This window comes from Ambystoma mexicanum, chromosome 11, assembly GCF_040938575.1.
Source record: "Ambystoma mexicanum isolate Mex_15411 chromosome 11, UKY_AmexF1_1, whole genome shotgun sequence".
In the NCBI taxonomy this organism is placed as follows: Eukaryota; Metazoa; Chordata; class Amphibia; order Caudata; family Ambystomatidae; genus Ambystoma; species Ambystoma mexicanum.
This window is the reverse complement of record NC_090934.1, coordinates 871,559,043-871,586,221: the sequence shown is the minus strand read 5'-3', so window position 1 is coordinate 871,586,221 and position 27,179 is coordinate 871,559,043. Positions and strand designations below refer to the sequence as shown.

The window sequence follows — 27,179 nt, the reverse complement described above, 5'->3', positions numbered from 1 at the left end:
TTAGAGCAAACAAAAGTTGTTACCCAGCTATTGGGTGGGGGGGGGCAGAAACATCTGTTCGCCCCCCACCTGGTATTAAATGCTACTCTCATGCTTCTCCACATGATCCGTACATGCAACCCCTTTCCCCAGAGGATAATCACTGGCTGGCGACATCTGTGAAGGTGCTTTACGCTTGCCTGAGAGCCCAGCAGCCACAGTGGTAGAGGGAACCGCCCCCCCCCCCCACCCCCAATGTCCTAAGGGGAAGAAGAATAGCTCAGGAGCAAACTTGTCTTGGAAGCAACACAACGCAGCGCAACAGGTTCAAATCCCAATCCCGTGCTTAGAAACCACTCGTTAGTATTAGGCGCGTTATAAAAGAACAATTATAAGGAATATTTTCTCCCCTAGCATTACTTCTTGTATTACAATCAATTCAAAGACAGGCGAAGCGACTGGCTGCTTTGCCAAAAGTACAAGGTCTGTTTACGGACGTGGACGTGTTTTTTCCAACCTCTACGTGAAGAGGAAACACGTGCACACGTTTGAGGTGACCTTCCATGGGGTCGGCGTGAGAACATGGCAGCTGATGCTATCTGGGTCATGTTTTTACAGGTAACCGTTGAAATGAAACCCTAGCTGTGTGAGCAGTACTAACCATACGTAAAGGAAAAGAACAGGGAGGGGCTTTAAGGGCTTAGAGCCAATACGGCACCTGCTGCTTATTATCCCAAAAGCCGGCCACATCAAGGACACCTGGAGAGGCCAGGGCTGGAGGCCGATCAACCAGCAAGGATTCCAAATGGAGGACAATTATTCTGTTACTGGGCTCCTCTATCTGGGAGTAGCACAGAGCACGAGGAGCGGAATATGGTCCATTCATGTGGAGCAGAGAAGCGATCTCATCCTATTCTAGTGCATGTGTGTCTGAAGTGATCCATACAATGCGGGATTAAGAGAACTACATCAATGCGTGCATGAGTGAATGTTTCGGGGCAGTTGTGTGACTAATGCTGGAAAAGAGGAGGATGCAGCGCTGTATGTGTGTGTCGGGTCTACCCAAGCGGAGGGGGAGGGAGTGGTGTGTGTGTCCTATCTGTGTGCCACTGTATCTGTGAATGTAAAAGCGTGCCAGTCTACAGTTGTCCGTGAGTGGGTATCTAGGGGGCGTCTTGTAGATTGGTATTGTATGCGCTTGCGGCGCGAGACCCTGTTGCCATTTTGTGTTATTAGGGTGTATGCGCGCCTTACTGGGAGGGGTAGAGCGGTTTTATATTGGTGTCCACATTCACAAGAGTGAAATACGCCCGTCCCAAACACAGACTAAGAACGTGGCCTTTGGAAAGGATAAATCAGATTATGTTTGGAGGGTTAATAATGTTAAAATTGTCAACCAAGATTCGTACAACTACATAGGTCTTCTGTCCTTCAGGAAAGGCCGACGCCCCCCCCCCCATATTAGAATGGTAAAGAGGGCCCAAGCAAGGGTTAGGGGATTACTAAAATGTAATCACAGATTTGGTTGCAAAAGTCTGGATAAATGTCTAAAAGGTGATGGAATCAAAAGTACATTTGTTTGTACTACATGGCAGCACAATCTGAGGCTGCGCCAATTGTTTGAGTCTGGAGTCCACCCAAAACCAGTTTTCAAGGAAGGTAACTGGCCTTTCTCCTAGCACCCTGGGAGACTCCTTAAGGCTGGAATTGTGGGTGCACAGCATTGCAATTATAGCCGAACGCAAGTTTCTGGAGCCATTTGTAAAAGCAAATATCAGACAATTAGAACAACCCAAACATGATCAATGCAGTAGCATAAATAGTCTCCTAGTCGGGGTTGAGGGGGGCAATGCGCAGCAGCCTTCAGGATGGCTGTGTTCCAACTAAGCTCTGCCCCCCTCGTTCTGGCTGCACCATTGTGTCCTCTCCTGCTGCACTTCTTTGGCTCTCAGACGCCTGCAGTGCTCCAGATCCCCGTCTGCGGCAAGCTTCATCACCAGGACGCAGCAAACAGAGCAGGTCGTTGTGTCGTCTGGTCTCTGCTGGCGTTGCTGCCCTGAGGACTCCCATTTGCCTAAGACCCAGGTGTCCATGCCCACTCTTCCTCTCGTCAGACTGACGGCTCGGTTCCCTCGTCCTTGTTCTCTATACTTGGCACCTGGCACTGCATTGTTGTCGCCCGCTCACGCCCCAGCGGTGGCCTGCCTCTTGATGGTGCATGGCCGTTGGGCGGGTCGTGGCAGTGAATTTCTCAAGGATATCCGATTTAGGAGTGGCAACTGGAGTTGAGCATATTGGCAGCCCCTTGTGGCCTCTGGGTGGGTTAAACTAGACCCGCAAGGCCTTCATCATCCTGGGCCTGGGGCACTGAGGCAAGGCCTACGTTCCTGGGCCTCTACATTTGGGGAAACCACGTTGCTGCTGTCCGGCTCTCTTCCTCCGGTGCCTCTGCGGTGGCCTGGCCATCAGCAGTGTGGGGATTGTGGATGAACGCCATTGGCGAGTTCCCCTGCAAATATCCTTTAGAGGAACGGTGGCTGAATATCACCCTGTGCCTGCGATACAGTGCAAATCCCACTTCCCCACACCTCTGCAGCGGTGAGACCTTAGAGTCACTCCTGGTCAATTAGCATTACCTGTCTCTCCTAAACTGCTAAGGCAACGGCATTACTAAAGGGAGTAGCGGCGGCAAGAAACAGGGGAAAATTGATGCATACACAAAACAAGCACCAAAGGCTCTCAATAGAGAGAACCCGAGACACCTACAGTGTAGCTTCTCCTTGATAGCATGAAAACTGGCTTTGCCTCATTCAATACTAAATTGGACAATATCACTGCTAGTATTATTACAAACTGGATAAAGAAGCAGAAAAAATCACCGACAGGATTCTGCATCAAGCCCATGAGAATGGCGAGATGAGATGTGAAGCAAATAGGATCTACATGTACCCAGACTTCTCGACAGCTGTGCAGAAAACGTTTACTGGTGTCTTTCCACCTAAGCTACGGTTCCAACATAAGGGTAAAACATTTTTCTTTACTCTACCGGAAGCCATCAATTTTATTGAGGCTAATATCCTCTCTCTCAACGCTATGGATTATGGCTGCGTCTGCATGGTCATGGATGCCATTAAGTAAGCTGAAGTGAAGCTTAAATTCTACCTTAAGTGTCAGACATCTGGTTTTGGCTTCTCTACCATCTCTCTACAATTCACCCCTGCCGGGCACCATCTTGGTCTCCTATATTTGTCCGATCCTCTATGTGCAACAGGCGTGGACGTTCGGCTGGAGCACCACAAGCTATCCCAATGCATGACTGCTGGTTTGTTAATTGTTTTGTAGTTCTGTTTGAGGTCTTATGGGTGGAATGTGCTGAGTTTGAGTTGGCGGTGAGGGAGAGACAGTGGATGGGGTAAAGGGAGGGAATGTTCAAACTGCTTAGCTAGTTTTTCCCCAGGGTAGTTTCCTTGATTCTGGTCCGAAGACCACACACATCTCGATTTTCACAATGTACTGTAATGATAAGCAACGATGCACCCTGAGGTCACACTACTGAGTTTCAATGTGAGGTGCCTGGGCAACCCGATGAAGGCTAGGAAACTCTTTGCTTACGTAGACAGGCACAAGGCCAATTTTATGTTTCTGCAAGAAACGCATGTCGTTGTTTAATGCTACATTTGCTTGGTCCTGGGGAAACCATGGATGTTACACATCTTACTCGACGCAAGCCAGTGAGGTCATGACCATTATCCACAAGCCTTTACAGTTCACACACATCAGCACACAGGTGGACTCTCAGGGCTGCTACGTGATTGTACATGTATTATTATTATTATTAGTATGGTATTTATTGAGCACAGGCCTAGCTTTGAGAAGCAATCGGGCACTTTACAGAGGTATACACCAATACCGATACATAATGGAGCACTTTACAGAGGTGGACACCAGCACAGATGCATAACAGAGCGCTTTTCAAAGGTAGCAGAACAGATGTACAGCGGGGGTAGGACAGAGGGGCACAGAGGAGTGGTATTGCTGTACTGGGTGGTGAGGATGAGAGGGGCAGAGGCCATCTAGCGAGTCAGGTGGTGCGAGGAGTGTACTCCTGCACAGAAAGTTGTTGCTCGTAAACTCTGATGGTCCTAACATTGACGATCAAGTGTTCTTTGACAACTTGACAGCACTATGCCATTCATACCCTGAGATCCCGATTACATGGGGTGGGGACATGAACACCATTCTCAATCTCACATGTGATCATACTGGTACCTCCACTAGGACCATGACAAAGGCTGCACAATCCATCCTTGACGCACACTGGGGCAGTTTGATGGGTGGAGAACCCTGCATCTTGCGCATACTCGTACTGTTCATCTGTACACAATATGTAATCCAGAATCGACTTATGTCTGCTCTCCTCTTCGATTTTATGCAAGGTTAAGACAATAGTGATCCTTCCCGCACATACTCAGGTCACTCGTCATTGGTCCTCACAATGTCCATTGCGCAAATGATGCAGCCTCTCAGCCACTGGAAATTTAAACCCCAGACACTTGAGGACTTCCTTTTCCGTGCTATTGTATGTGACAATATAATATACAACTATATTTCAGACAAAATCAGGGGAAGGTTGCTTCCATGAGCACTCTCTGGAAAGCATTTAAAGCCTATATCAGAGGCATTGCTATATCCACTGAACTGGGGATAATGAAGACCATCCGGAAAGATATTAGGGCCGCTGAAACCGAGCTCCATACATTACAAACGCTTTATTCAAGCAGCCCGTCCAGTACCACACTGGGCGATATCAAGCTGCTACTGGATCGCTTCCATGAACATGCAGACAAAAAAATCAAGTACTTTGCCAGACCTGCAGCAGCCCATCGCTATGAGAGGGTAACCGCTCCCGGTAAGCATCTGGTTTGGATTCTGAGAACCGAGTCGTGTGGCTCGTCTATACCACTCATACATAATCTTAAAGGGGAATTGATCTGGCAGGTGGGCATCAATGAGGTGTTCCATGATTTCTACTCTGTCATATCAGGCGCAAGACTGCAAAACTGTGCCTGAGATGGAGGCGCTTAAGGATAGTTTGCCGATCACAGAGATATCAGATGCCATGAGAGATCTTTTGGAACTACCATTCACCACTGACGATATCCTCATCAGTGAGCTACCCTCTGGCAAGGCGCCTGGGACGGACAGTCTCGCGTGGAATTGTACAAGTTCTACAATGATCTGTAGGTACCACACCTGCAATCAGTGTGGGCAGAGGCCATGTTAGCTTCGGAACTTCCCCCTACTGTATGGGAAGCTACCATCACATTAATGCTTAAACCTGACAAGTCTCCAGAGGAGAGTGGCTCATACTGTCGAGAGGCAGATGAATGCATCAATCAGGGTGTCGGCCCCTCCCCTCCTCTACACTGCAAGTATGAGAAATGCTATTCACCAAGACAACCCTACTGACCTTATCCTTGGAACAACAGAAGAAGCGATAAATCTGCAAACTCAAGAACATGCTGTAACTGAGGATGGTGAGGGCAAGTGACATCAATGACAAACTGACACACGAAGAAACAATAGACATGAAGTAAATCGGCACGCACCATGAAGAAACATGGACATTAGGTCAAATGTGCATTTAGACATGAAGAATATTACCTGCACCATATAGACATGAGGAACATAATGTAAATGCTGAAATGCAATGCAAATGATATGCACATATAGCTTGCTAAACATAGAAAGGCAACAGTAGCGAGTGGCCATCTTGAATAAAATGGATGGCGGAGCGGCGTTCGCGTTAGAGTAAATGAGAAGCCTCGACGCTGCAGAGAGATTCAACATGCTGAATTAGCTAAAATAAAGATATTTTCAGGCCAGACAATGCCTATGCGGCCCACTTCAAGGTTACTGACGACAAAGGAGGTTTGGAAAGCTCCAAAGAAGAACAGAAGACAATAATTCCCAAGAGTAAGAAATATTTCTCTTAGATTAAGTAAAGAACAGGCAGCCTTTGAATGCCAGGTGCCAGCTAATCAAAAGCATAATACTGCATGAAGAATAGCTCTACCAAGTCTCCAATGGCCGAAGAGGGTAACAACACCCATATTAGTATGAGTTAAATTCATGGTAATAGCGGGACAAAATAAGTCAAAATGTGGTCTCCTCCCACGTGACCTATAATTGGGAGAGTGTCCATTCATTAACTCCAGACACATCCAGGCACCTTCTCGACTCCCTAATGATTCTCAGAATAAGAGTGACAAACAAGGCAAAGTTCAAAGCTAAAGGCCCTGGCCTGTAGCTTAGGAAATCGGCATGATTTCTTATTTAATTGGAAGATTCACTTCCTTGATATTACTCCCCCTACCTCTATTTTTGCTCATGTGCTGATGGCCAGCCAAGTGTTCAAGGTTGGTAAGATAGATGCCAACCAATCCAAGCTCTCAAATGATGCTGCCTTGTAAATGTTGCATTAGCCAATTACCTGTAGCTAAAATGATGTCTTTTTTACTTTTATCAATTTAGGGGTGGTCCAAGGTTTGGTCATCAGATCGTTATGTCCAATGAAAAGACTAACCCATATACAAACTATATTTAGACAACTCCCCTAACCAATCCCTCAATCCAGTAGGTTTTTGTAACCAGGGCTGTAACCAAGGGTGTGATGTAATCTCTATTATGACGTGTTTTGTAGTTCAAACCTGATGTTTTGAATTGCAAGGATGGAGTGCTTTGGAGACTTGTGTGCTTATTGCTGTTACTGTTTTATATGGATTGTTAATAACAGGCCTTTGCTATTTACTTTGACTATTTCTGTCATTGGGTGAGGGGTTTCCGGGCCTGCCTGTTCCGCTAGCACTGGGGCTTTCCAGTGCCCTCTCGCTCATCAATACAGACATTAAAATCTATGCAAAAGTGCTCCTCAACCATCTTTTACCCTCTATGAGGCACATGAAACAGCAGGGCCAGGCAGGCTTTATCCCCAGCCACCCCAAAACTTTGAATGCCCGCCACCTGTTCAATGCTATGGCACAAATGAACGCCTCCACTCAGGCTGTTGCAGTGTCTCTAGATGCGCAAAAAGCCTTTGACATGGTGTCCTGGCGCTTTCTTTTTACTATTCTTCGGAAATGCGTCTTTGAGCCCTATTTTGTCCAGGGTGTCCAACTGATGTACACTCTCCCTAGTGCTAGGGTGTGCACTAACAGGCAACTGTCCAAGCCCATACACCCTGCAAGAGGCACAAGGTAAGGCTGCTCCTTGTCTCAGTTGCTTTTCGCTATGGTCGTATAGCGTTTGGTGGACTTGATCAGGACGAAACACTCACAGAGGGGTGCGTATTGGGGGGCAGAAGAGATCATATCTTTGTATGCTGACAATGTACATTAGGGATCCATGGGCCAATTTAAACCCTGTGCTTGACGAGATTGTTCGGTACGGCTCCTACTCAGGACTCCTGATCAATCAATCCAAATCTGAAGTATCCCCACTCACAGATGTTACGACCTCCGAGCCCAAGATGAATGTTTTACAGTGGTCCATGTCCCGTATTAAATATCCGGGTCTCTGGGTGAGCAGAAGCCACCGTACGCTGTTCCAGGATAACTACAACTCAAACAGTAAATGGTTAACCAACAGAGTGAAAAAGTGGAAGCTTATGCCTCTATCCGTCCTCAAGGAGAATAGCTTTAATAAAGGTGGTCATAGTACCCAAGATGCTCTACTCATTTCAAAAATCCCTATGTGACCTAGTAAATGGTACTTTTGCTCCCTATATAATACTCCATCTCCGTTCCTCTGGTACTCCAGCACTGTGAGGAAGAAATTGAGCTATTTCACCAAGCTGGACGCAGATGGGTGGTTCAAGACGCCAGACTTTTGATATGTATTGGATTGCGACTCAGGGACACTATTCATCATACTGGTTCAAGCCCACTTAACCACCACTTCACACACAAAAAATGAGCGTGTGACGGCGGCCACATGCAACATCTCCTCTCACACACGTACCAGGACTCCTGTAAATTCGACCCACTCCAGTACACATTGTTAGCCTGCCGGAAAATACACGGGCTGACTGGCTCTGCAGCGCCATATGGCAAGCATCTACCGCTGTGGCACTCGCCCCGGCATCCCTCGCACCATGGACAGGGCTACACAGGTTAGTTGGCAAGGTGATGTACTAGGCGACTTGTACGCCGGCCGATGGGGCATTTATAACACTACAGGCGTTAGCCTCAGCTCGCACTCTAACACCAATATTTAGATTGCACTATTACAGAATGCAAGCAGCATTCTGGGCAAAATGGCCCAATTTACTCAATGAGCCGGCGGAGGACCCTATACCCAGCTGTATTATCCACTCACAGGGATGCAGTCACATAGTATCACATTATTACACTTTACTCCAGGAAACCACACCAACAACCAGGAGTTCTCTTCGCGAGAAGTTGATTTGGCTGTCAGCAATAAAGACGATAGCTGGCACGTTATATGTGCATTGACAGGCACGGTCTCCCTCAATTCCCCGATTTCAGATTTCACAACTCAAAGTGCTACAAAGGCTACGCTACACACCTGCGAGAATGAAACGCATAGATGCAAGTACAAGTGGTCATTGCCCGAGGAGCGACGCAGAGGCGGCCGGCTACACACGCATGCTCTGGTCTTGCCCTGCCTTGCACTCCTTCTGGAGGGAGTATGTGACACGCTCTCAGCAATGGTATGGAGCGCACTCAAGCCTACTTCTTAGCTGTGTCTGTTTGGCTTGCTCCTTGATCGGAAACTCCTTCGGCGTAGATTCGTTAACCTGTGTTGCCTATTGGCAAAGCACTGTATACTCCAAACTGGACCCGCAGAACACCACCATCGACTGACAGATGGCACTCTGATAACACGTGGGCCAACTATTCTGAGGCGGTGCATATATCCACAATACCTGGTACTTCTAAAACCAAGGACATTTGGGCTTTTTAAAAATCTAATTGTTGAACAAACCTAGTGGTATTGCCCCCTCTCAGCCTTAACTGACACCCATGATCGTGGATCATTGCCCTTTGTACTGCCATTGCTTGCTTATCACATCGAAGCTTATTTTCAGGCCCTGGTTTTTCGTACTTTACTGAATGTCGTCTAATGTTACCAATATTGCACCACTCCGGTCTATTACCATTGTCACGTATACGGTATACTAATGTTGCAATGCTAGGTATCTGCGACTGTACACTGTAAAGCAAATACATGCATGTGTTAAAAAAAAAATATAGTCCCCTCGTCAGTGCAGAACAAGTATTCCTGATCTAAATGTGGTGCAGCCCTGGCAAAGAAATGGGGCATTGACTCTGCCCGGGGTTTATAATATTGCGCCACTCAAGCGTGCTCTAAAAGATAGGGTGGCGCTGTTATAACACGTCGCCATGTTGAAGCGAATCTGCAGTTTACCTTCAGTTACATTTTTTGCAACATCACATCAGAGTTTACCTGTCAAAAATCTTACAGGCACTTTCAGATCTTAGCACAGAAGGATATTTCTTATGATTCACGTGTACGTGTTACCGATTGGCAAGAATGATATGGCGCGTGGGGACTCGGTCTTGATCAAGACTTACTCCATTTTTTGTTGTTTTCTACAATCTTGCGCCATCTTAGGCAATGACTTAAGAGGCATTTTAGGGGAGCAATGAGTTTATTAATGAACCTTAACAATATTGATTTTGTATCCGATGTATGCACATTTCTAAAAGTTGCTTTTAAAAGATATAAAAGATCTTTGTAGAATTGTATCCAGGTGCAGTAAATTGTGTTTGTTTTTAATTCTCTATGCTGGGGGATTTTTTTTCGTACTGATTATATGGAGATGTGTTGAAATATTCAAGTGTTACTACCCGATCGATCAGGTGGTATTGGCCCTGATCCCGAGTTAAAGGCCCAAGCGTAGCAAGGACACTAGGTAGGACACCAGGAGGAAGCAGCAGGAGGAGGAGTGTGTGCCGCCGCCGTACTAAGGTTTCTGCCATATAAACACAAATGCAACATGATACAATGGTACATTAGCGAAAATGCCTAGCCAATCTCGTCATATTTACCCAATGCCGATTGAGAATCATTAATGTCTGTGTTGACATACCACATAACAGGTAAGCCGCCGTAGTAGGGAACAATCAGACACACAGATATGGACATATACCAAGTAGTGGCTAGTGAATTTATTAATAAGAGGGTCATGAATATTTCCTATGAATGCGCATGAGCACCAAGCAATCAAGTATGAATCCGGGGGAGGGTTCCCCCTTCTCTGTGAACCTTTTTTTTTAAATGGGTTTAAAATTGGTGCATTTGACAGCACACTTTCTGTCCATAATTGGGTAAAAGGCCACATATAGTTGACAATCTTTTGTTGGGGTAACACATGAAAAAAATCGAAGAGATGTCCAATCACCAACAGTACGCAGGAGCATTTTCCAACACATTGTCAGGATCACTGCCCACAATATATGCCAGTATTCTGCCAGCATACAAACATTTTTCAGTATCCCTACATAAGAACATACTGATATTTTCTTTGTACACAATGCCAATAAAAAATTGCATGCCACTGGAAAGAACATGTGCATAATGGCTTCACCAATATAGGCCAAGTTAGCCTAATCATGTTGTCTTTGCCCATAATTCCAATAACAACGCTGTGCCACTATAAGAAGACATGTCCATACTGGAATGCACCAGTGTAGCCCCCCATAGCTTTCCCATAATTCCAGTAAAAATGTTGTGCCTATAGAATGTACATGCTGCCTGCACCAACGTAGCCTCTCCTGCCAAGCATAAGAACACTCATCATGTTGGTTTTGTCCATAATGACAGTATAAATGATAGGACCACATAGTAAGAAAACAGGTCCATGCTTCCTGCACCAATGTAGCCTCCCTCACCCCAAATAAGAATACTCATGTTGGGTTTGCCCATAATGACAGTAGAGATGATAGGGCCACGCTGTCAGAAAACATGTTCGTGCTGCCTGCCGCAATGTAGCCCCCCAACCTCCCAAGTAAGAATGCTCATGTTGGATTTGCCCATGCTGCCAGTAAAAAAGATAGGTCACTGTAAGAAAACATGATAATTGCTCCCCATCCCACATGCACACCCATTTTTACACATTCACAAGTGCACCCATACAAACATACAGACTGAGATCTCATGCACAAATACACGCTGCTTTCTAATAATTTGTAAGCCCACCCAAACAACATACAAACTGCTATCTCATTCACATGGGCACTCTTACATACTACATGCACTCTCATTCACACACACACTTACACAGACACAAATCTTTGCATTGCTGCATACATAGATACACAATAGGAAAAAAGGGGGCTAGTTGCCTTCTTTTTTGTTGAAGAGGGGCTTGACTCAAAAAGGCGTCAATTACAGGGAGAAGAGAAAGTCATAAACTACCCCTATTACACCGTTTAGGCTGCGGTAGGTTTTCAAGGCAGGAAGCTAGTTTGTAAATGCTAGCTATCAAAAGTCACAAAAAATGGGAGAGGATAGACATTTTTGTTTATTAAGACATACATATAGAATATAGAATTCATAGTAAAGAATGCATGGTTTGAAACGAATGATCACATGCAAGCCTCGTTTGGCTTGTAACAAAAGAATACAAAAAATGAAAATGAGTACAAAACTGTTGTCACATCACAGTTTGGTAGGTGAGGGTTAGTAACATGTATTGTGGATTTCAAATACTACAATCCGATTGGTAGGATGTCATAGTGGTCAATCTCTTCTCCCTACATAGATAAGTGTAGCTGTCTTACCTGTCCCAGCTCTGTACTACAGACACTGCCACAAATTCTACCAAGATAGCCCTCCAACTTCCAAGCACCCAACAGACAGGATGCAGGGAGAGGAGGCAATCGAACACCTCTCCCTTCCTGGTTACTTACATATGCAGTGGAGCTGGAGCACTATCATCTCACCTCTCTAGGGCAAGTTAAATCATGGTGAGGCGCAGGAGTACCCCTCAAACACATTTGGCTCAGCAGTACTGCAGCTTTAGGAAGCAAAACCCCCAGCCTTACAATAACCCCTGGCCTTGCAATGCCCACTGGGCATGCATGACTGGGATGCTGAAAAAGGGACACCACTTTTTCCGACAGTAGAAAGCCACCCCAAGAGTTCCTCCTCTGCTGCTTGCTGCCGCTGAGGGAACGCTCAATGTTTTCACTGTACTGGCTTGCTTTTCTTGACTCCTCATCGCCCATTATGGGTGCGCCACCAATGGTGCAATCCAACCCCAGTCTTGGTCACACAATCCACTGATTAAAACTGAGCATTAGCGATGGCACCACCCATCCATGTACCAAAGAACCAGGCCATGTGGACTAAACGTGGCACAGAGATCTGAAGAAAGCTACCAGTTCATTTTAAGTGAATCCTTCCCAGTGCTCCTCTGACCATTCCTGGCAAAGGAAGCTCCAGGCCAAAGACTACAAATGGGCACTTTACAAGAACACACAATGGGATAACCGGATCCACCTAACAAAACCAAATTTTACGGCAAAAGTCATTGTGCATTTTACAACCTGGATGGGCCTCGTGAATATGAAACGACACAGTTTTAACCTGGAATGCTGTTGGTAGAAAACTTTGGAGAAACCTCACAAACCTTTGTTCCAATCCCATCAGCAGAGATGGTATACGGTAGCTCTGGGTGGAAAAAGGCCACTCTGCTGTTGGGACTGGCTGGGGGGCATACCAAACTAGCCAACCTTGCGAAATCTTCCATTGAGGCAACAGATCCAAAAGCAACCGAGAACCAACATCATGCCACCATTCAGGCCATAAGCGAAATGTTACCATTCCTTGAGTCTAAAATAGAAGAGCTTCGCATCATCATTCCAAACCACCTGAAAGTCTGCCAAAGACAAAGGCAGCCTTGACTTGCATCTCAAATGTGGCACTTCCGCCTAGTAAACCAGAGAGAAGAACAATGAAACTACCCAACCTCCTGGTTGAACCATTCTCAGCTAGCACCTGATAATATGGAGATAATGACTTATTTCCTCCAGAAAGACATAGTTCCCAAGGAACTCAAAAATTTTACAATAATTCCATTGCTGAAGAAACCAACAGCAGACCACAAAGAGCTTGCCTATTGTCTCATTTACAATCTCCTTTTCCCAAATAAGACCTTGGAAAGAAAGGTCACTTGACACTTTCTAAATAGGTATAAAAACAACCTCCTCCACAACTCGCAGTCAGTTTTTCAAAGGATTACATTTTACCTCCTTCAACACAGGACAGCCAGGAGTTCTTGACTTGTTACTCTGGTCAGCAACATATGCCACACTTGTTAATGAACATGGAGCGGCTAGAGAGGGTAGCTGGAGCCTTGGACTTGGCGATGCATGCGTTGCTGGTTGTCCTAATCACCAATGCATTCGTTTTGGCCGCCTTTATCAGAGCAGATGTGAATAAGTCTCAGCACATCATCATTTAAACATCAATGTTGTTGCTAGTACGAATGTAGCCCCTGGCAGAGGTGATCCTACAAGATCAACCTGAATCTGTACCATCCGCGGTTGCACTTGCGACTGAAAAAAATCCCAGAAACCCAGTGCAAATGCACTGGGGTGCCTAAGGCATGTGCCTTCCTGTGTGAAGGAGACATATTGGTGGCTGAGTAGTTCTAGAACCAAGTAACCCGGTTTCCTAACTTGGGCTGAGTTCTATTCCCCTAGCTTCAGGACCTGGGAGATACCCCCTCACCTGCACCCACCTACATGTGTGTAAGGCTGTGTGTTTCACAGAGTTAGTTCTACAAAGTTTCTTTGCACGCATACATGAAAGTTAGGAACCTCATTCTTCACAGTAGTACGATACACTCCATAACCACGTCCTCAAATGAATGGCAAATGCGGTTAGTACCTGCATTATGCCAATGCTAACATCTTTCAGAAAGTCATATGGTGTTACTTTGCACGTCTAGTTGTGCCTACAAGTCCTGCTGCTGAAGACTGAGATTTTTGGGCTTATTGCAAATCCCACGGTATACTGCCGGCAGTGCACCAGAAAAGATTTTGAAGTGGGAGTCTTTTACTCCCTATTTTACAAAGTTGGGGGTAAAATTATTTTTTAGGGAGTAAAAATGTAAGTCTAATTTCCAATGAGAGTATTTGATAAGCGAGTAAAAATATGTTTTAACTGAAAAACTGAAATGTTTTTGTAATATTTGTTTGTTTGCACCTAGTTATTCATGCACATTAAAAGATACAGGTTTACTTCTTCCAATCAGGCAGTTAAAATTGTAGTTTCCTCCTGTGGTACTACATGCACTACTGGTCCAAACATGTCCATGGAGCTGTGTGGGTGGAAGCAGGGGCTCAAGATTCTACATATCTTTTTGTGGGGGGGCATTATTTTTATCTGTAGGGCTGACCGCTGGTAATTTCCGGTGGGATACCGGGGGACTACTATACCGGTCTGCTGCCCCATATCCCGTTATTACCAGGATATTACGTGTGGCAGAGACGCCAGTAATTCCCCATTTCCAGGTAGTCCCATAGACTCCATGGGATGGGGATGCAGCAATCACAGGCACTGGTAATACCGGTGAGGGGCCTGATCTACTGACAGGTCCGGCCTGCCAGTAGATCACAGACCCTACAGGTAGACATGGATTTTGCCGGTCCGGAAAGATTGCGGTACACGTTGTTACCGGCACCTTATTTCAAGACCACCAAACTCATAATGAGCCCCTTTGTCTTTGGGGTGCGCGTGTGGGTGTGTGTGAATTTGAACTTTAGTGTAGGCACTGTATGTGTAAATCTGTAGGTGTGTGTGTATGTGTGTGTCTGAAAGCTTGCGTGTGCAGGTCGGGGTGTATGTGGGTGAGTCTCTAGGTGCAAGAGTGCGTGGGGGAAGGGTGGGTCCTCTACTGAATGTTGTATGCATCTGTGTCTCTTTGGGCAGGAAGTGAAAATGATCGGAGATAACCACTGGCCAGTAAATCATGTCTTCCATTCCCTTGCTGACTATAACAGTGTCGGCTTTGTTTAGTTTCTCTCTAATTGTTTACCCCAATACATTTGATAGTTCCTCTCTGTATTTTGCTTGTCGATATGAAATTGGTTAATGACTTGCTTGTCCCACCACTCCTGCTAGAAGACAACTCCATGCATTTACCGCTCCTCTCATTTGAGCTTAGCAAATGTTTTGTATCAGTCAACCCTCAACAGAAAACTCATCCCTTCCACTGCAGCGTCTTCCAGAGGTGCTTAAATGTCCCTAAGGGACTTCCTCTTTCCACCTTCCTCCCCAGACAGCATATTTATACATTTTTCCTTTAGTAGTAGTAAAATAGTTTATTCTGAGTTTTCCATTATAATACAAAAATCAGCATATTGTCATTGTTAACTTCAATCATCATTACATCGACCATACTACCAATTAGTTTACTTAAGATACACCATTTTGCATCGCAATAGCACAGCTTGCATAACCTTTTAAACATTAGAGATCATGTAATTGTCCTAGTCCAATGAAAAGAAGATCATTGAATCAGCACGCTTCACGCAGGGTTATATACATCAATCGTGGTTTAAGCCATCATTACGAGCACCCAATAGCAAGACGATAAGGCGCACTAATGTGAAGAATACTTCTGCGCTCTGAGGACTCGATGGCAATGAAACCTCTTCTGCTACCCACCCTGCTTTAACATTTCATTCACTCCCTGTCACTCCTCGTCAATCTGCGCCCATTTGTTGGCGGCAAGCCAATGTGTAAACATTGTCTTCCATTGCACTAAAAACCAAAGTTCAAGTCCATTTCTCTCGAAATGGGCTGTGCTCCTTTCTTGGTGAGTATAACATTTCTTTAAAAATATTGGCAACATTCTGTTCTTTGTTCCCGCCCAAATGTCTTAGCATAAGAGTTCTGGTGAAGAACCATTTGTAGCTCTATTCTGTATTTTCCAAAGATCCATCCTTTTTAAGTATATGGCCTACAGGTCTAGACTAAAGCAACAGAACCCTTGCAGGGAGGCATTACCAGCAAGGGCTTTAACATAGCACCGGGGGCATTACCCACCCGCTATTTCCCCCTCTGAGGATTCTATTGCTATTAGTACCCCGGTACGTTGTACTGGGGTACTAATATCTTTTCTCGAGTTGAGAAACGGTGTGTAAACTGTTTCTCCACTCGAGAAAATAACGAACAAACTGGCCGCCATGGATCAGGGATAAGGGACTACACGTAGTCACTTCTTCCTTTCCATGGTGACTAATCACGCGGCAGACATGCGTAGGGAACAGTACTGGTCACAGCACCATTGAGGGATAGAGCAGCGCAGGTAAGTAGGGTTGGGTTAGGGAAGGGAGCGAATATGTGAAAAAAGGGGTGGGAGAGGGGCTGGGGATGCGTGGAGTCCCTTACCTTCGTTCCCGGTGAGGGAAGATGGCATCCTCTTGCTCTGAGGAGGCTAAGAGCGGGGTCTTCCCTTTGCGGTAAGGACCCCGTTCTGAGCCTCCTCATTGGCTGGGAGGCTGTCACACTCTCATTCCCGGATACTAATACACTATAAGGAAGTCCATACCGATGATTCATATAGTGTTAACATTAGTTCTTAGTGTATATAGTCTCACCCCTTCACCTTCACCTAGTGTAATGAGGCAGCAGTAGAGAAGCTAGGATGATCCCAATATACTGCTCATGTGTAAGACCTCTGGTATCGCCATACCTTCACATGCTGAACGGTCTAAATCCAGCCCCAGAAATGGCTCAATGTGATGGACTAGATCAGCCCTTACCGGATGGGTGCATGAGTACATTTGGAGCATCCCTTACCGGATAGGTCTTGAAGTTTGTGAGCTGAACTTGGTAAACTCTCCCGGTGCTGTCCATTCTGAGCCCATCTGAAAGAGAAGTAACGCAGTGCCTTAGAACTGACTCAATGCACTGATTCGCAAACCATTACGCACAGTCAAGCAACATTCGCATTGCAAGCAGTGCTATTCCAATGCAGTGATACCCACCAGCCAGACACAATAGCCATTCCAATCCATCAAACACCAACATATAAGCAGATCCACTTTCAATCCAGCGTTAGTTCCAATTCATAAACAAAGATCGAGATAAATGTGTAAGCCCAATGAAACCATATCACACTGAAAGAGCGTTGCACACAAATCATAAATCCCGCACAGACAAGGACTGCCGCAGAGTAAGGCCTGTCGCATACAATCTCAATAACCATTAGAACCCTGCAGGGTGGCGCCAGCCAATCAGCAGGCTCAGAAAGTGGAGCTGTTTAGTATGGTAAAAGCCCACGTTCCGAGCTGCCTGGGCAGCGAGCGCCCCTTCTCTGCTCCCCATCCCACCCCATCTCTTAGCAGCTGCATAGCTTACTCCGCGGGTGCCAAGAGTGTGTGTTTTTCAAATAAAAAAATGAAGAAACTTATTTTTGAAGCATGGCCCGCCGTGCGGTCATCCAGGTAGCCTGTTATCAATGTTGATGACGTCCAACGTCTTCAACATTGAAAATTGACTTCCTGTCCATTAGCACTGGGCAGTGTCGGCCGCTCTTCAAAGGTACTTTTTTTTAAATTAACATCATTAGCACCCGTGTAGATAACTACACAGGCACTAATGACGATATACCCTCAGCAGGGGGCAGACCCTTTCGGTAATGGCACTGCCGCCCTCGTAAGGGACTCTCGCTGCGCTCTGGCCCTTAAATTGGGTGGCGGATCATTACCGACAAGGTCGAGCCACTGCGTCGTGGCCTATCACCTCATTATTACATTCAACTAGAAGCTTACCAGAGCTATTCAAGCAGCTATGAGACATCACTTCACACCAAACATTTTGGCAGCCCAAGCTCCCAGAGGGAGCTGCTGAAATGCAGGGGTGTTGCTAGGTCTGGAAATGATCCGGGGCTACGCTAATGTCGGGACTGTCGGGACTCGGGTCTAGCTAGCATTTTGGTACAACCCCTGAGCTTCTATCCAGGGCTACAACCAAAAGATCAGGGGCTATAGCCCTCCTAGACACTCCCTAGCAACGCATCTGCATGTATATATGAGCTAAAAACATCTCGAGTCATGCAAGCCCTCTAGAACTTCTGAGAAAATTACCAAAACATGTGTGTCAATGCTGCTATTACATCCTACTCGCAACCCAATCATGCGCTCAACTTTGTTTATCTATCACCCACTAGCTGTAGGGTCTCCAAGCATGTTTTAAAGGATTTAAAAAAGGCACCTCCGATATTTCGTCTGGACCTAAGCCAATCACATTTGCTTCTTAAATTTTCAGCGGCTTGAGCCACGGGTGCAAGGCTAAAATAAAACAAATTGCTTTCCTAGAATGGCCAGGAATTTAAGGGTGGGTACACAGCTTGCTGCCAACCACCTCCTCCTATCCGACAACTTACACTTGCATCATAAGGACAAACGAGGGGAAATGTTGTGAAATGTAGATGTATGCCCATTGGGCACTTAATTAGGTCACGCTCTTAGGTGGTGCTGGAAAAACAGCTTGGCATTATAACTAGATCTTTCAGTCAGAGACCTACCATACCAATACCAGCGTCACATGATCTAGCCGGGCATCATTATTGCATTGCCTCAGACCGACTAGGGGTGGCAAAGTGGCCACTCTAAAATTTAATTCATAAGCTCCAATCAACATCATTGAACATCTGCCAATTCAGCCTTATTAACTTTTCCCATTCAGAATAGCCCAAACTGGCCTCTAATGGCTTTCATAATACTTGACAAACCCAGTAGGCATCCCCCTCTATTCTAAGCTAAACTGTCTTGCTGATTTCCACCGGATTTCAAATGTCAACCACTGTTTAACTTCTGTCTCAGTCCATTTGACATCTCTTCTGTATACATGGATTTTCAGTTCACGTGCACGCTAATGGCACATAGATTTTACTCTTGACGGGTGGGTACGACTGCTGCCGACTCTCAGCTTCTGGCACTTGATTTACAGAGGAACACCACCCACCTCGAGCGGAGCAATCAAAAAGTGAAATGGTGGTGTTTCTGTGAGCTGACAGCCTCTGATCCCCACAAATCAGTATGGGTTACACGGCCCCCCCTGTGGAGGACATTATGAGGGTCCTTACATAGGCAAATAAGCTTTGTGGTGGCCAACCTCTGCACATAATAATTTCATGTATTCCTTGACTGCATGAGGTACCATCAATACATTCTAACATCGCTTTCATGCCAGACTAATTTGTACAGCCAAGGCTAGGGTCCTTGGAAGAACCTGTTGTAGCTGCTGAAAAACTACCAAGAAACAGCATGATAAGACCACATTTCCCATGTTACCTGTCCACCATCACTCATTTGAAGGGTTTTTAAGGTCTGACTGTGGGCAGAAAGAGTGACATTGAAAACACCCACTGTCTTCTTCTGACACTGCTTTTTACTCCACTTATTCACAAACTGGAAGTTCAAAGGAGACCCTGTGACTTGCCTTAGGTTTTCTGTTGGAATAGCCTCCCTTTGGGAATTCGTTAGCTGGAAATTCTGTTGCGATTTAGGAAATCTACTCCGAACTGGCTGCTATTGCACTAGATTCTGTAGGAAGAACACCTCAAGTGAAGGCAATTCGGCCATTGCCCTTGGATTCTTAGGTGCGACACCTGGATCACAACCAGGGAAGGCATCCAATCCAACACCACCAGTCGCACACAGAGGCTCACATCCTAGTAAACAGTCGCACACCCAATCAACGATGCAAACACAATGTCACCTCCAACAACACCTCTGTTTCAGTGTCTCATCCAATTCTTCGATGCCCACTGGTACCGTGTTGTAATATGCACGGGCTCATGCATTGGCACACTGGTGGAATGTTGATGCATGTTCAACAGTCAACATTCCACAGTGGCCGTTGAGTTGAGGGAGCCGTAGCAGCAGGCTGCGGGGTCTCGTAATAAAGATTCTTAAATACACATACCTGTGTTGGAGGGATTGTGTCATTGGCGATGAGGATTTCGGCGAGACCCTGCCCACGTGTGCGCGGACCAGTTGTTCGGGCTCCTTGCTCATCCCCAGTGTTGTTGGCAAGGACGTGAGTCGACCACTGGTGGATCTGTCGGAGCTGTTTGTCCAACATTGAGGACAACGCTGGCCACAGGAGGGCGGTTGCCCTGCGAAAGTGGGGAAGGAAAGGAACTGTCCGGGTGCCCAGTCGGGGTACTTCAGCGGGCCAGTTCGCTGTTGGCTCGCCGCGAGTTGCCGGAAGCGCCTGGGAGTTCGCGTTGCCGGCTGCCGTGCATCCGTGTTTCCATCGGAGGCAGCGAAGGTGGCAGGTGGGCTCCACGTCTTGCGGGGAGTCTTTGGTTGCTCGGGTCCAGTCGGGGCCTCGGAGGGAGAGCAGCCGTTGGCTTATACGGAGGCCTGCACACGGTACGCGCTTGCATGAGCAGAGCACCGCCCCCGCCCCCGGCAGCGTCTCTACACTACGTTGCTCACTGCGGACTGCGGTCTCCTCAGGGAATGAGGAGGGGCTGCGGTGGCGCTGCGCGGCGTGCTCTGCAATCAGCTGACTGCTGCTAACTGGCGAATGGGAGAGGGCAGGAGTGTAATATTTTTCAGCGACGCCTGCAAGTTTGAGGGGCCGCAGTTTATACTGGAGCTGAATCCGAAGGGGTGTTGGTGGTAAGGTTGGGGCACACAAACCCTGTGGAGCCTTGACAAGTGAAGGTTGGAAGCCATGACAAGTGAAGGTTGGCATTTCTGCTGGGCTGGGCTGGGATCATTGCAAGTCGGTTGTTACATCAGTGGTTGTGACTCACCCAGTGCCAGGACCTGGCTGTATTGCATATACGTGTGGGTGCACGTGCACAAGGCAACAGGGGGAGACATCTGTCTGCTGTTACATCGGTTGGTGTTGTGACCCAGTGCCAATTTTTTTGGCGGTACTGCAGATACGTGTGGGTGCACGTGCACAAGGTGACAGTGAGGACATACTCTGCCTCAAGGGAGCAAAGAGCATTAGTCTTGCACAGTGTTGGGGCAAGTTATTCTTGGGGGCATAAGGAACAAGGCAGCACATTCAGCCATGTTGCATACAGCTGCTAGGCCTCCACCTGCTTTTCTGCCTAACCCTGGAGAGCCTGTTGCTCCTTGGGAGCAGTGGGTAGATGCCTTTAAAGTATATTTGAGGGCTGCAGGCGGGGCAAAGTTCAATGATGATGAAAAGGAGGCTGCATTACTGAATTGTATTGGTACTGAGGGGTTGAGAGTTTTTCGTCACCTGCCTGGAGAGAATGTAATGGTTCAAGGGAGAGGTGAGGGGGAAATGGTTGTAAGTGCCTATGAGACAGCTTTGAAAAATTGCAAGTACGTTTTGGTAAAAGAGTTAATGTGGTTTTAGAGCGGTATAAGTTTTTCTCTAGGGCACAAGGTTCCATGGAAAGCATAGATTCATATGTTACAGCCCTACGTGCACTCATGGCTACATGCGGGTTCCCCGGTAATGGAGAGGAACATATTAGGGATCAGATTATGATGAAGACGTCAAATCAAAAAATAAGAGAGATTGTGGATTGAGAGCGATCCTTTACTTGATAAGGTTTTGGAGATTGCCAGAGCAATTGAAGTCTCGAAGGCGAGTGTACAAATTGTTACTGAAAGGGATGGGAATAGGGAGATGGTGCATGCTGTGGTGTCAAGGAGCAAGAAAGGTTTGGATAAAGTGGTGGTACAAGGGAACAGAGCATCTAAGGGCAAGGAGGTGTGCAAAAATTGTGGTTGGTCGAGTCACACTGCGGATTCGAAATCCTGTCCTGCTAGCAATGTTGAATGCAGGAAATGTAAACGTATGGGCCATTTTGCACGCATGTGTAAGGGGCAGGTGGTCGCAAATATAGCTACAAAGGACTCTACCATGGGGCTAGAAGGGGCATCAAGTGGTGGTTCTAATAAGAGTGTCATATTACATGTTGAGGGTTGTGGGCGGAAGGGTCCTTGGGTGTCGGTATTGGTGGACCAGCATCCTGTGGACTTCAAAAGACTTCAGGACATTTTTGTGGGGCATACCCTATGTTGTCAGAACGGACCATAAACCGTTGGTGCAGGTATTTTCTACCAAGGGAGTCATGGCAGTAGCCCCAAGGATTGCAAGGTGGTCAGTACAGTTACAGGATTACAATTTATCCTTGCAGTATTTTCCGGGGAAGTTTAATGTTGTTGCGGACTGTTTGTCCCGTTTGCCAGTTGTAGAGGAGGACAGTGAGGAAGGAGTAGTAAAAGAGGATGATTTGCAGGAGTGTCAGGTTGCTTTGGTGACTTCTGCTGTGGAGAAGTCGTTGTGGGATCGGGAGTGTGAGGCTAATCTTGAGTTAAAATGGATTAGGGAAGGTCTGGTGAAGGGGTGGCACACTGTTAAGGACAGGCCGGAAGGGAAAGCGTATGTTCAGGTTCTTCATGAATTAGCCTAGGGTCCCTGGGGTGTGTCTAGGGGTAGTAGGTTGATACCTCATGTAAGTGAGGGGAAGAATGGTGGAATTGGCACATGTTGGTCATTTGGGCCGATATTTGACCAAAAGGAGACTGAGAGAGGAGTACTGGTGGCCGTCAATGGACAAGGATGTGGAGCAAGTGGTGAAAGATTGTCAGGAATGTTCTGTCAGTGATAAGAGCAAGGTATTGCAAGGTATTGCATCCACAACCTGTGTATCCTGTAGAGGTTCCAGAGCAGGTATGGTCAAAATTGGCTTTGGACATCATGGGTCCGTTTGACTGTTTAGAGCCTGAGTCCAGATATATGTTGGTATTGGTGGACTATACGTCCAGGTGGATTGAGGTGGTGGCGTGTGCCTGTGTTACAACAAATTCCGTCATTGACTTTTTGAGAAAAGTATTTGATCTTGAGGGATTACCTGCAAGTTTAGTTACTGATAATGGGGTGCAGTTCACTTCTAGAGCCATGAGAGAATTTTTGTAACAGCATGCTATTTCTCATTATAGGACAGCTCTGTATAATCCTTCTGCGAATGGATTAGTTGAGAGGGCCAATGGTACGATTAAGTCAGCCATACAATTGGCTTTGGCCAATGGTTTAGATTGGCAGGAAGTCGTGACACAATACCTGGCTGCATATCGGAGAACACCTGCCATGCTTACGGGAAGATCTCCATTTGAACTAATGAGGGGCAGGAAGGAAGGTACAATGTTGAGAACTCTGGCTATGGGTGGTGGTGGACCATGTGATATGGATTTGCGAGCTATTCATCGCACCATTTTGGAGCGCCAGCAGACCACGGTGTCCTCACAAAAGTCTAGGAAGGAGTTGAATGTGAAGCCTGGGGATGAAGTGCACATAAAGAATCCTAGGGTAGTTCATAAAGGATACAGAACTTTTATGCCCTCAAGGAGAGTTGTTAAAGTCGGGAAAGGGCATGTGCACTTGGAGGATGGCTCTGTCTGGAGTAAGAGACGGGTAGTGGTTGATGGCTGCAAACGAGTGGACAGGGCAGGTGTGGAATCGGATTTGGAATCACAGGAAACAGTGCTGGATTATGATCCTGTGGCTTCACAAGCCACCAGGTTTGAACGGGAAGAGGTTGTCCCAATTCCAGGTCCTGTTGGTCCAGTGGTGAATGTGGAATGTCAGAATGCTATGGATCGGCAACCTGATGCAGGACAACAAAGGGGTCGTGCGGGTAGGAGCTGTGGTCCTCCCATAAGATTTAGAGATTACATTTGTTAAGGGTGAAAGTACATTTAATTGCACCCATGTTATTTGAATTTATCTAGCTGTCAAAGTTGCATTTATGACATGTCATAATATTTTTGTTCATTTTCTATTGTTCAATTTGGTGTTAATTTTTTTTATCCAAGGGAAGAGGATATGTTGTAATATGCACGGGCTCGTGCATTGGCACACTGGTGGAATGTTGATGCATGTTCAACAGTCAACATTCCACAGTGGCCGTTGAGTTGAGGGAGCCGTAGCAGCAGGCTGCGGGGTCTCGTAATAAATATTCTTAAATACACATACCTGTGTTGGAGGGATTGTGTCATACCGTCAATCGAATTCTTCAATGCCCACCGGTGACATGCAATTAAATAAAACCCACATCGCCGTTAGTGTTACATCCATTCGAGTGTCTGCCAAACAAATGCAATTCGACATCCAATCCAACAACACATACTCTGTAGTGTCCGAGACAATCCAACAACTGCACTGAAACTGTGAGACAGCCTGGAAAATCAATTGAACAACAAGGGTTGCATTCAATCCAACAACCACCACCAGGCAAAGAGAAAACAGGGCCCAATCCATCGACATTCATAAGAACGGAGTCACATAAAATTCACCAATAAGCGCCAAGGTAACAGTATGAAAACCAACACCCACCTAGAAGACAGTGTTGCATCTAGTGCAAAATCAGGCACGAGAATAACTTCTAACCCAGAAACAAAGATGCAGCATTCACAGGAAACTATGACTTCATGTTATTATTGTCTTGTATATTTAAGTTATTATTTTTTAGGTGTATTTGTAAGACAGTGTTGTTGTCAACAACGATAAATGCTGCTTGGCAGGAAGGGGTTATTGACGCAATTACTGTGCACAGGACAAGCAAAACTGCTGGATGCATAAAGGCTGCTTTCACTCAACAAATGCCCAAGTGAAAACAAAGTGGTCTTACCCCCAAAACACCCTGGATTGTCTCAACACAGTCACAATTAATTGAAGGTGAGATACTTGCAGGAGAGTCCATAAAGATGCCAAGGGGCGGAGGTTAGCGTGTGTCCACCATCTAAGGAGGCCATGGCATAGCGGAGGCACATTCAGATCTTCAGGGCACAGGAGTTAAGATGAGCAATTGGAGAATCCCACCTTTCCCTCCCCATACATAAGGTTAAGGTCACCAGGAAGGGGCTGTGTTGCCGCTGGGTGATCATCTTCTATGGCCAAGCGATTGATGTAGCACCCTGGACTCCATTGCAAAAGAGCAGACAGCACACCCTAGCATAGCAAATGCACAAGGCAAATGGTGTTTTAACCAATCAGGATCCATCCCTTCGTGGCCTTGAGCTTTGCAGTAGATTTGTGGTGTGCTCAACAATGTCAATATGACATGATTTCATGGGGAGAGGTGGCTAGGGTTTGTGTGTAAGGGTGTGGGTGTGCCGTACCTTGCCCACATAGGCCAGGAGCCGGATGTTGGCCGGGCTTTCATCTCTGCTGAGCCAGAACTCTGAGTTGTCGTCGGAGGCCACAGCAAACTGGAAGTCTCCTGGAAAAGCAAAAGACATCTGTGAGGAAGAGAAAGAAGCTATGATCCTGGAACATCCGGATGAGAGATAATGGCGCCCAGCCGAGCGGGATATAGAAAGATGGCAGCACAGGGAGTGGCAGCACATTGCTTAGGGTTCATTCATTGGGTTGAAAAAGACTGCAATCAGAATTTAAACAAATATTAATTACAGATCATTTATTCCAAGAATTTAATCTCCAGAATACCACAGAACAACAACAAAATAGCAACAGTTCTAAGCCTTGCCCTTATTCTAGTGCCATCACTGCCCTCTCGTCCCCAGTTCTCCCAAGTGTGCCACTGCTAGGTGGCAGAGGAGGGCATATGTTGAGAAACACATCAAACATCCCAGTAGATTAGAAGCAGAAACTACTAGTATTCAGACTATTCAAAGCAGCTGGCTGCCTTAGGGATGGATGTATTCAAGTTCCCCAGCTATGCTCTGAACTCTGCTTTCCCAGCGGGTACACAGAACTGCTAGGTTTTCTAGTTTGCTTATGTGGAGGGTCGCACTTGGACAAAAAATAAGGCAGGGCAGCAAAATAAAAGTGACCCACAACAAAAATCCCACTTCTGCAAATACCAGAGATTCGCAACGTGTTCTAGCGCGGTGTTTGAGAGGATGGTGTAAGGACAGCGCTACACACACATTTGCGGTTGCTGCATAACACAACCCAATAGATCAACAACATCTTCACAACTAACGGAAGTCATACTGTAGAGGGAGCTGAATGCACTGCCCGAGCACTACACAAGCACACTGTTCCTTGTGAGGCGGGTGTATGTCAATCTCGGCTCATGAATGGAGCCGTCCTATAACCCAGCCGTGTTGCTCACATTGGCTACCAGGTGTCAAATACAAGGAGCCCTCATTCCAACCCATAACGTTGCTCCTGCCATTCACGCACAAGTCCCACAGGGCTGTGGCTGAACAGAGCTCATGACATTCTGACCAATTCAAAGCACACGCACCGTGTCCTGCCCTACGTCACAGAGTACTAGGAATTACTTTAACATTACACCTCATCGTCTTTATTTCCCACCTGGCCAGTCGCCTTGCACCGAGAATGCATGCAAACCTTACAGCTTGCAATGTAAAACACCGTTTCTCTCTGTAAACATATATGCTAGGTTAACTTGCGTTTTCCTAGAGCTTCCGGTCATAGTTTATGGTGTTGAAGCGCATTTGCCTGTCAGAGGCGTATATATTATAAATATATGCAGCCCCTCCAGTGCTGTTTTAATTTTATACTTTTGTAATTGATACTTGTGAGGTTTGGACCTGAGCCACATGGGACCAATGCCCTGCAAATCCTATATCCTGTTTCTGTCACTTGAACCATTGGGCCTCATTACAAGTGTGGCTCCGGACCGCCATACTACGAGTCTGCCTGCCGGAGCTGCTGCGCCCAACACGTCTGACCATGTCATCAAAGAAGCACCGGCCCCAGTAGCAACAGTGCCAGTGTTTCCGTCTCACCACTCCCACGAAGTCCTGATGGACTCCTCTTACATAATCCGGTGCCTGACTTCCCGCGCCACCAGGACTAGTAATCTCCCGGGGGCACTGGGAATTCAGGCACCGGATTCTGTGTCAAGGGGTTGGCGGCAACCCGGCGGTGGCACGGGCGGGTTACTGCCAACCTCGTAATGAGGCCCATTGTCTCCTCAAAAAAAGCTGTATTAAATGCCCCTCTTCTATGAAACCTCAACACGTGCCACTCCGGGTGGAGTATCATGTTAATGCCCTGTTTTACTTGCACCCAGGCTATGTCAGGAGGGTAGGTCGGGACTTCGTGGGACTTGAATCCAGCTCAGAGGAAAGCCTCATTTGTGTCCCATTTGTACAGGTATGGGGGACATCGTGTTCAACAAGGACCACCTTGGAATC

At 46.5% G+C, this 27,179-nt stretch overlaps 1 protein-coding gene across 1 annotated transcript in view; it reads right to left on the bottom strand.

The window, feature by feature from the left end:
- The window catches only part of B4GALNT4 (beta-1,4-N-acetyl-galactosaminyltransferase 4), an 834,734-nt gene that overhangs the window by 254,523 nt on the left and 553,032 nt on the right, over positions 1 to 27,179 (bottom strand). Inside the window, exons 6-7 of the mRNA XM_069623923.1 lie at positions 25,167 to 25,267; positions 16,840 to 16,907 (exon numbers count right to left, since the gene is read on the bottom strand). Coding sequence (XP_069480024.1) covers positions 16,840 to 16,907; positions 25,167 to 25,267 — 169 coding nt within the window. The remainder of the gene's footprint in view (positions 1 to 16,839; positions 16,908 to 25,166; positions 25,268 to 27,179) is intronic.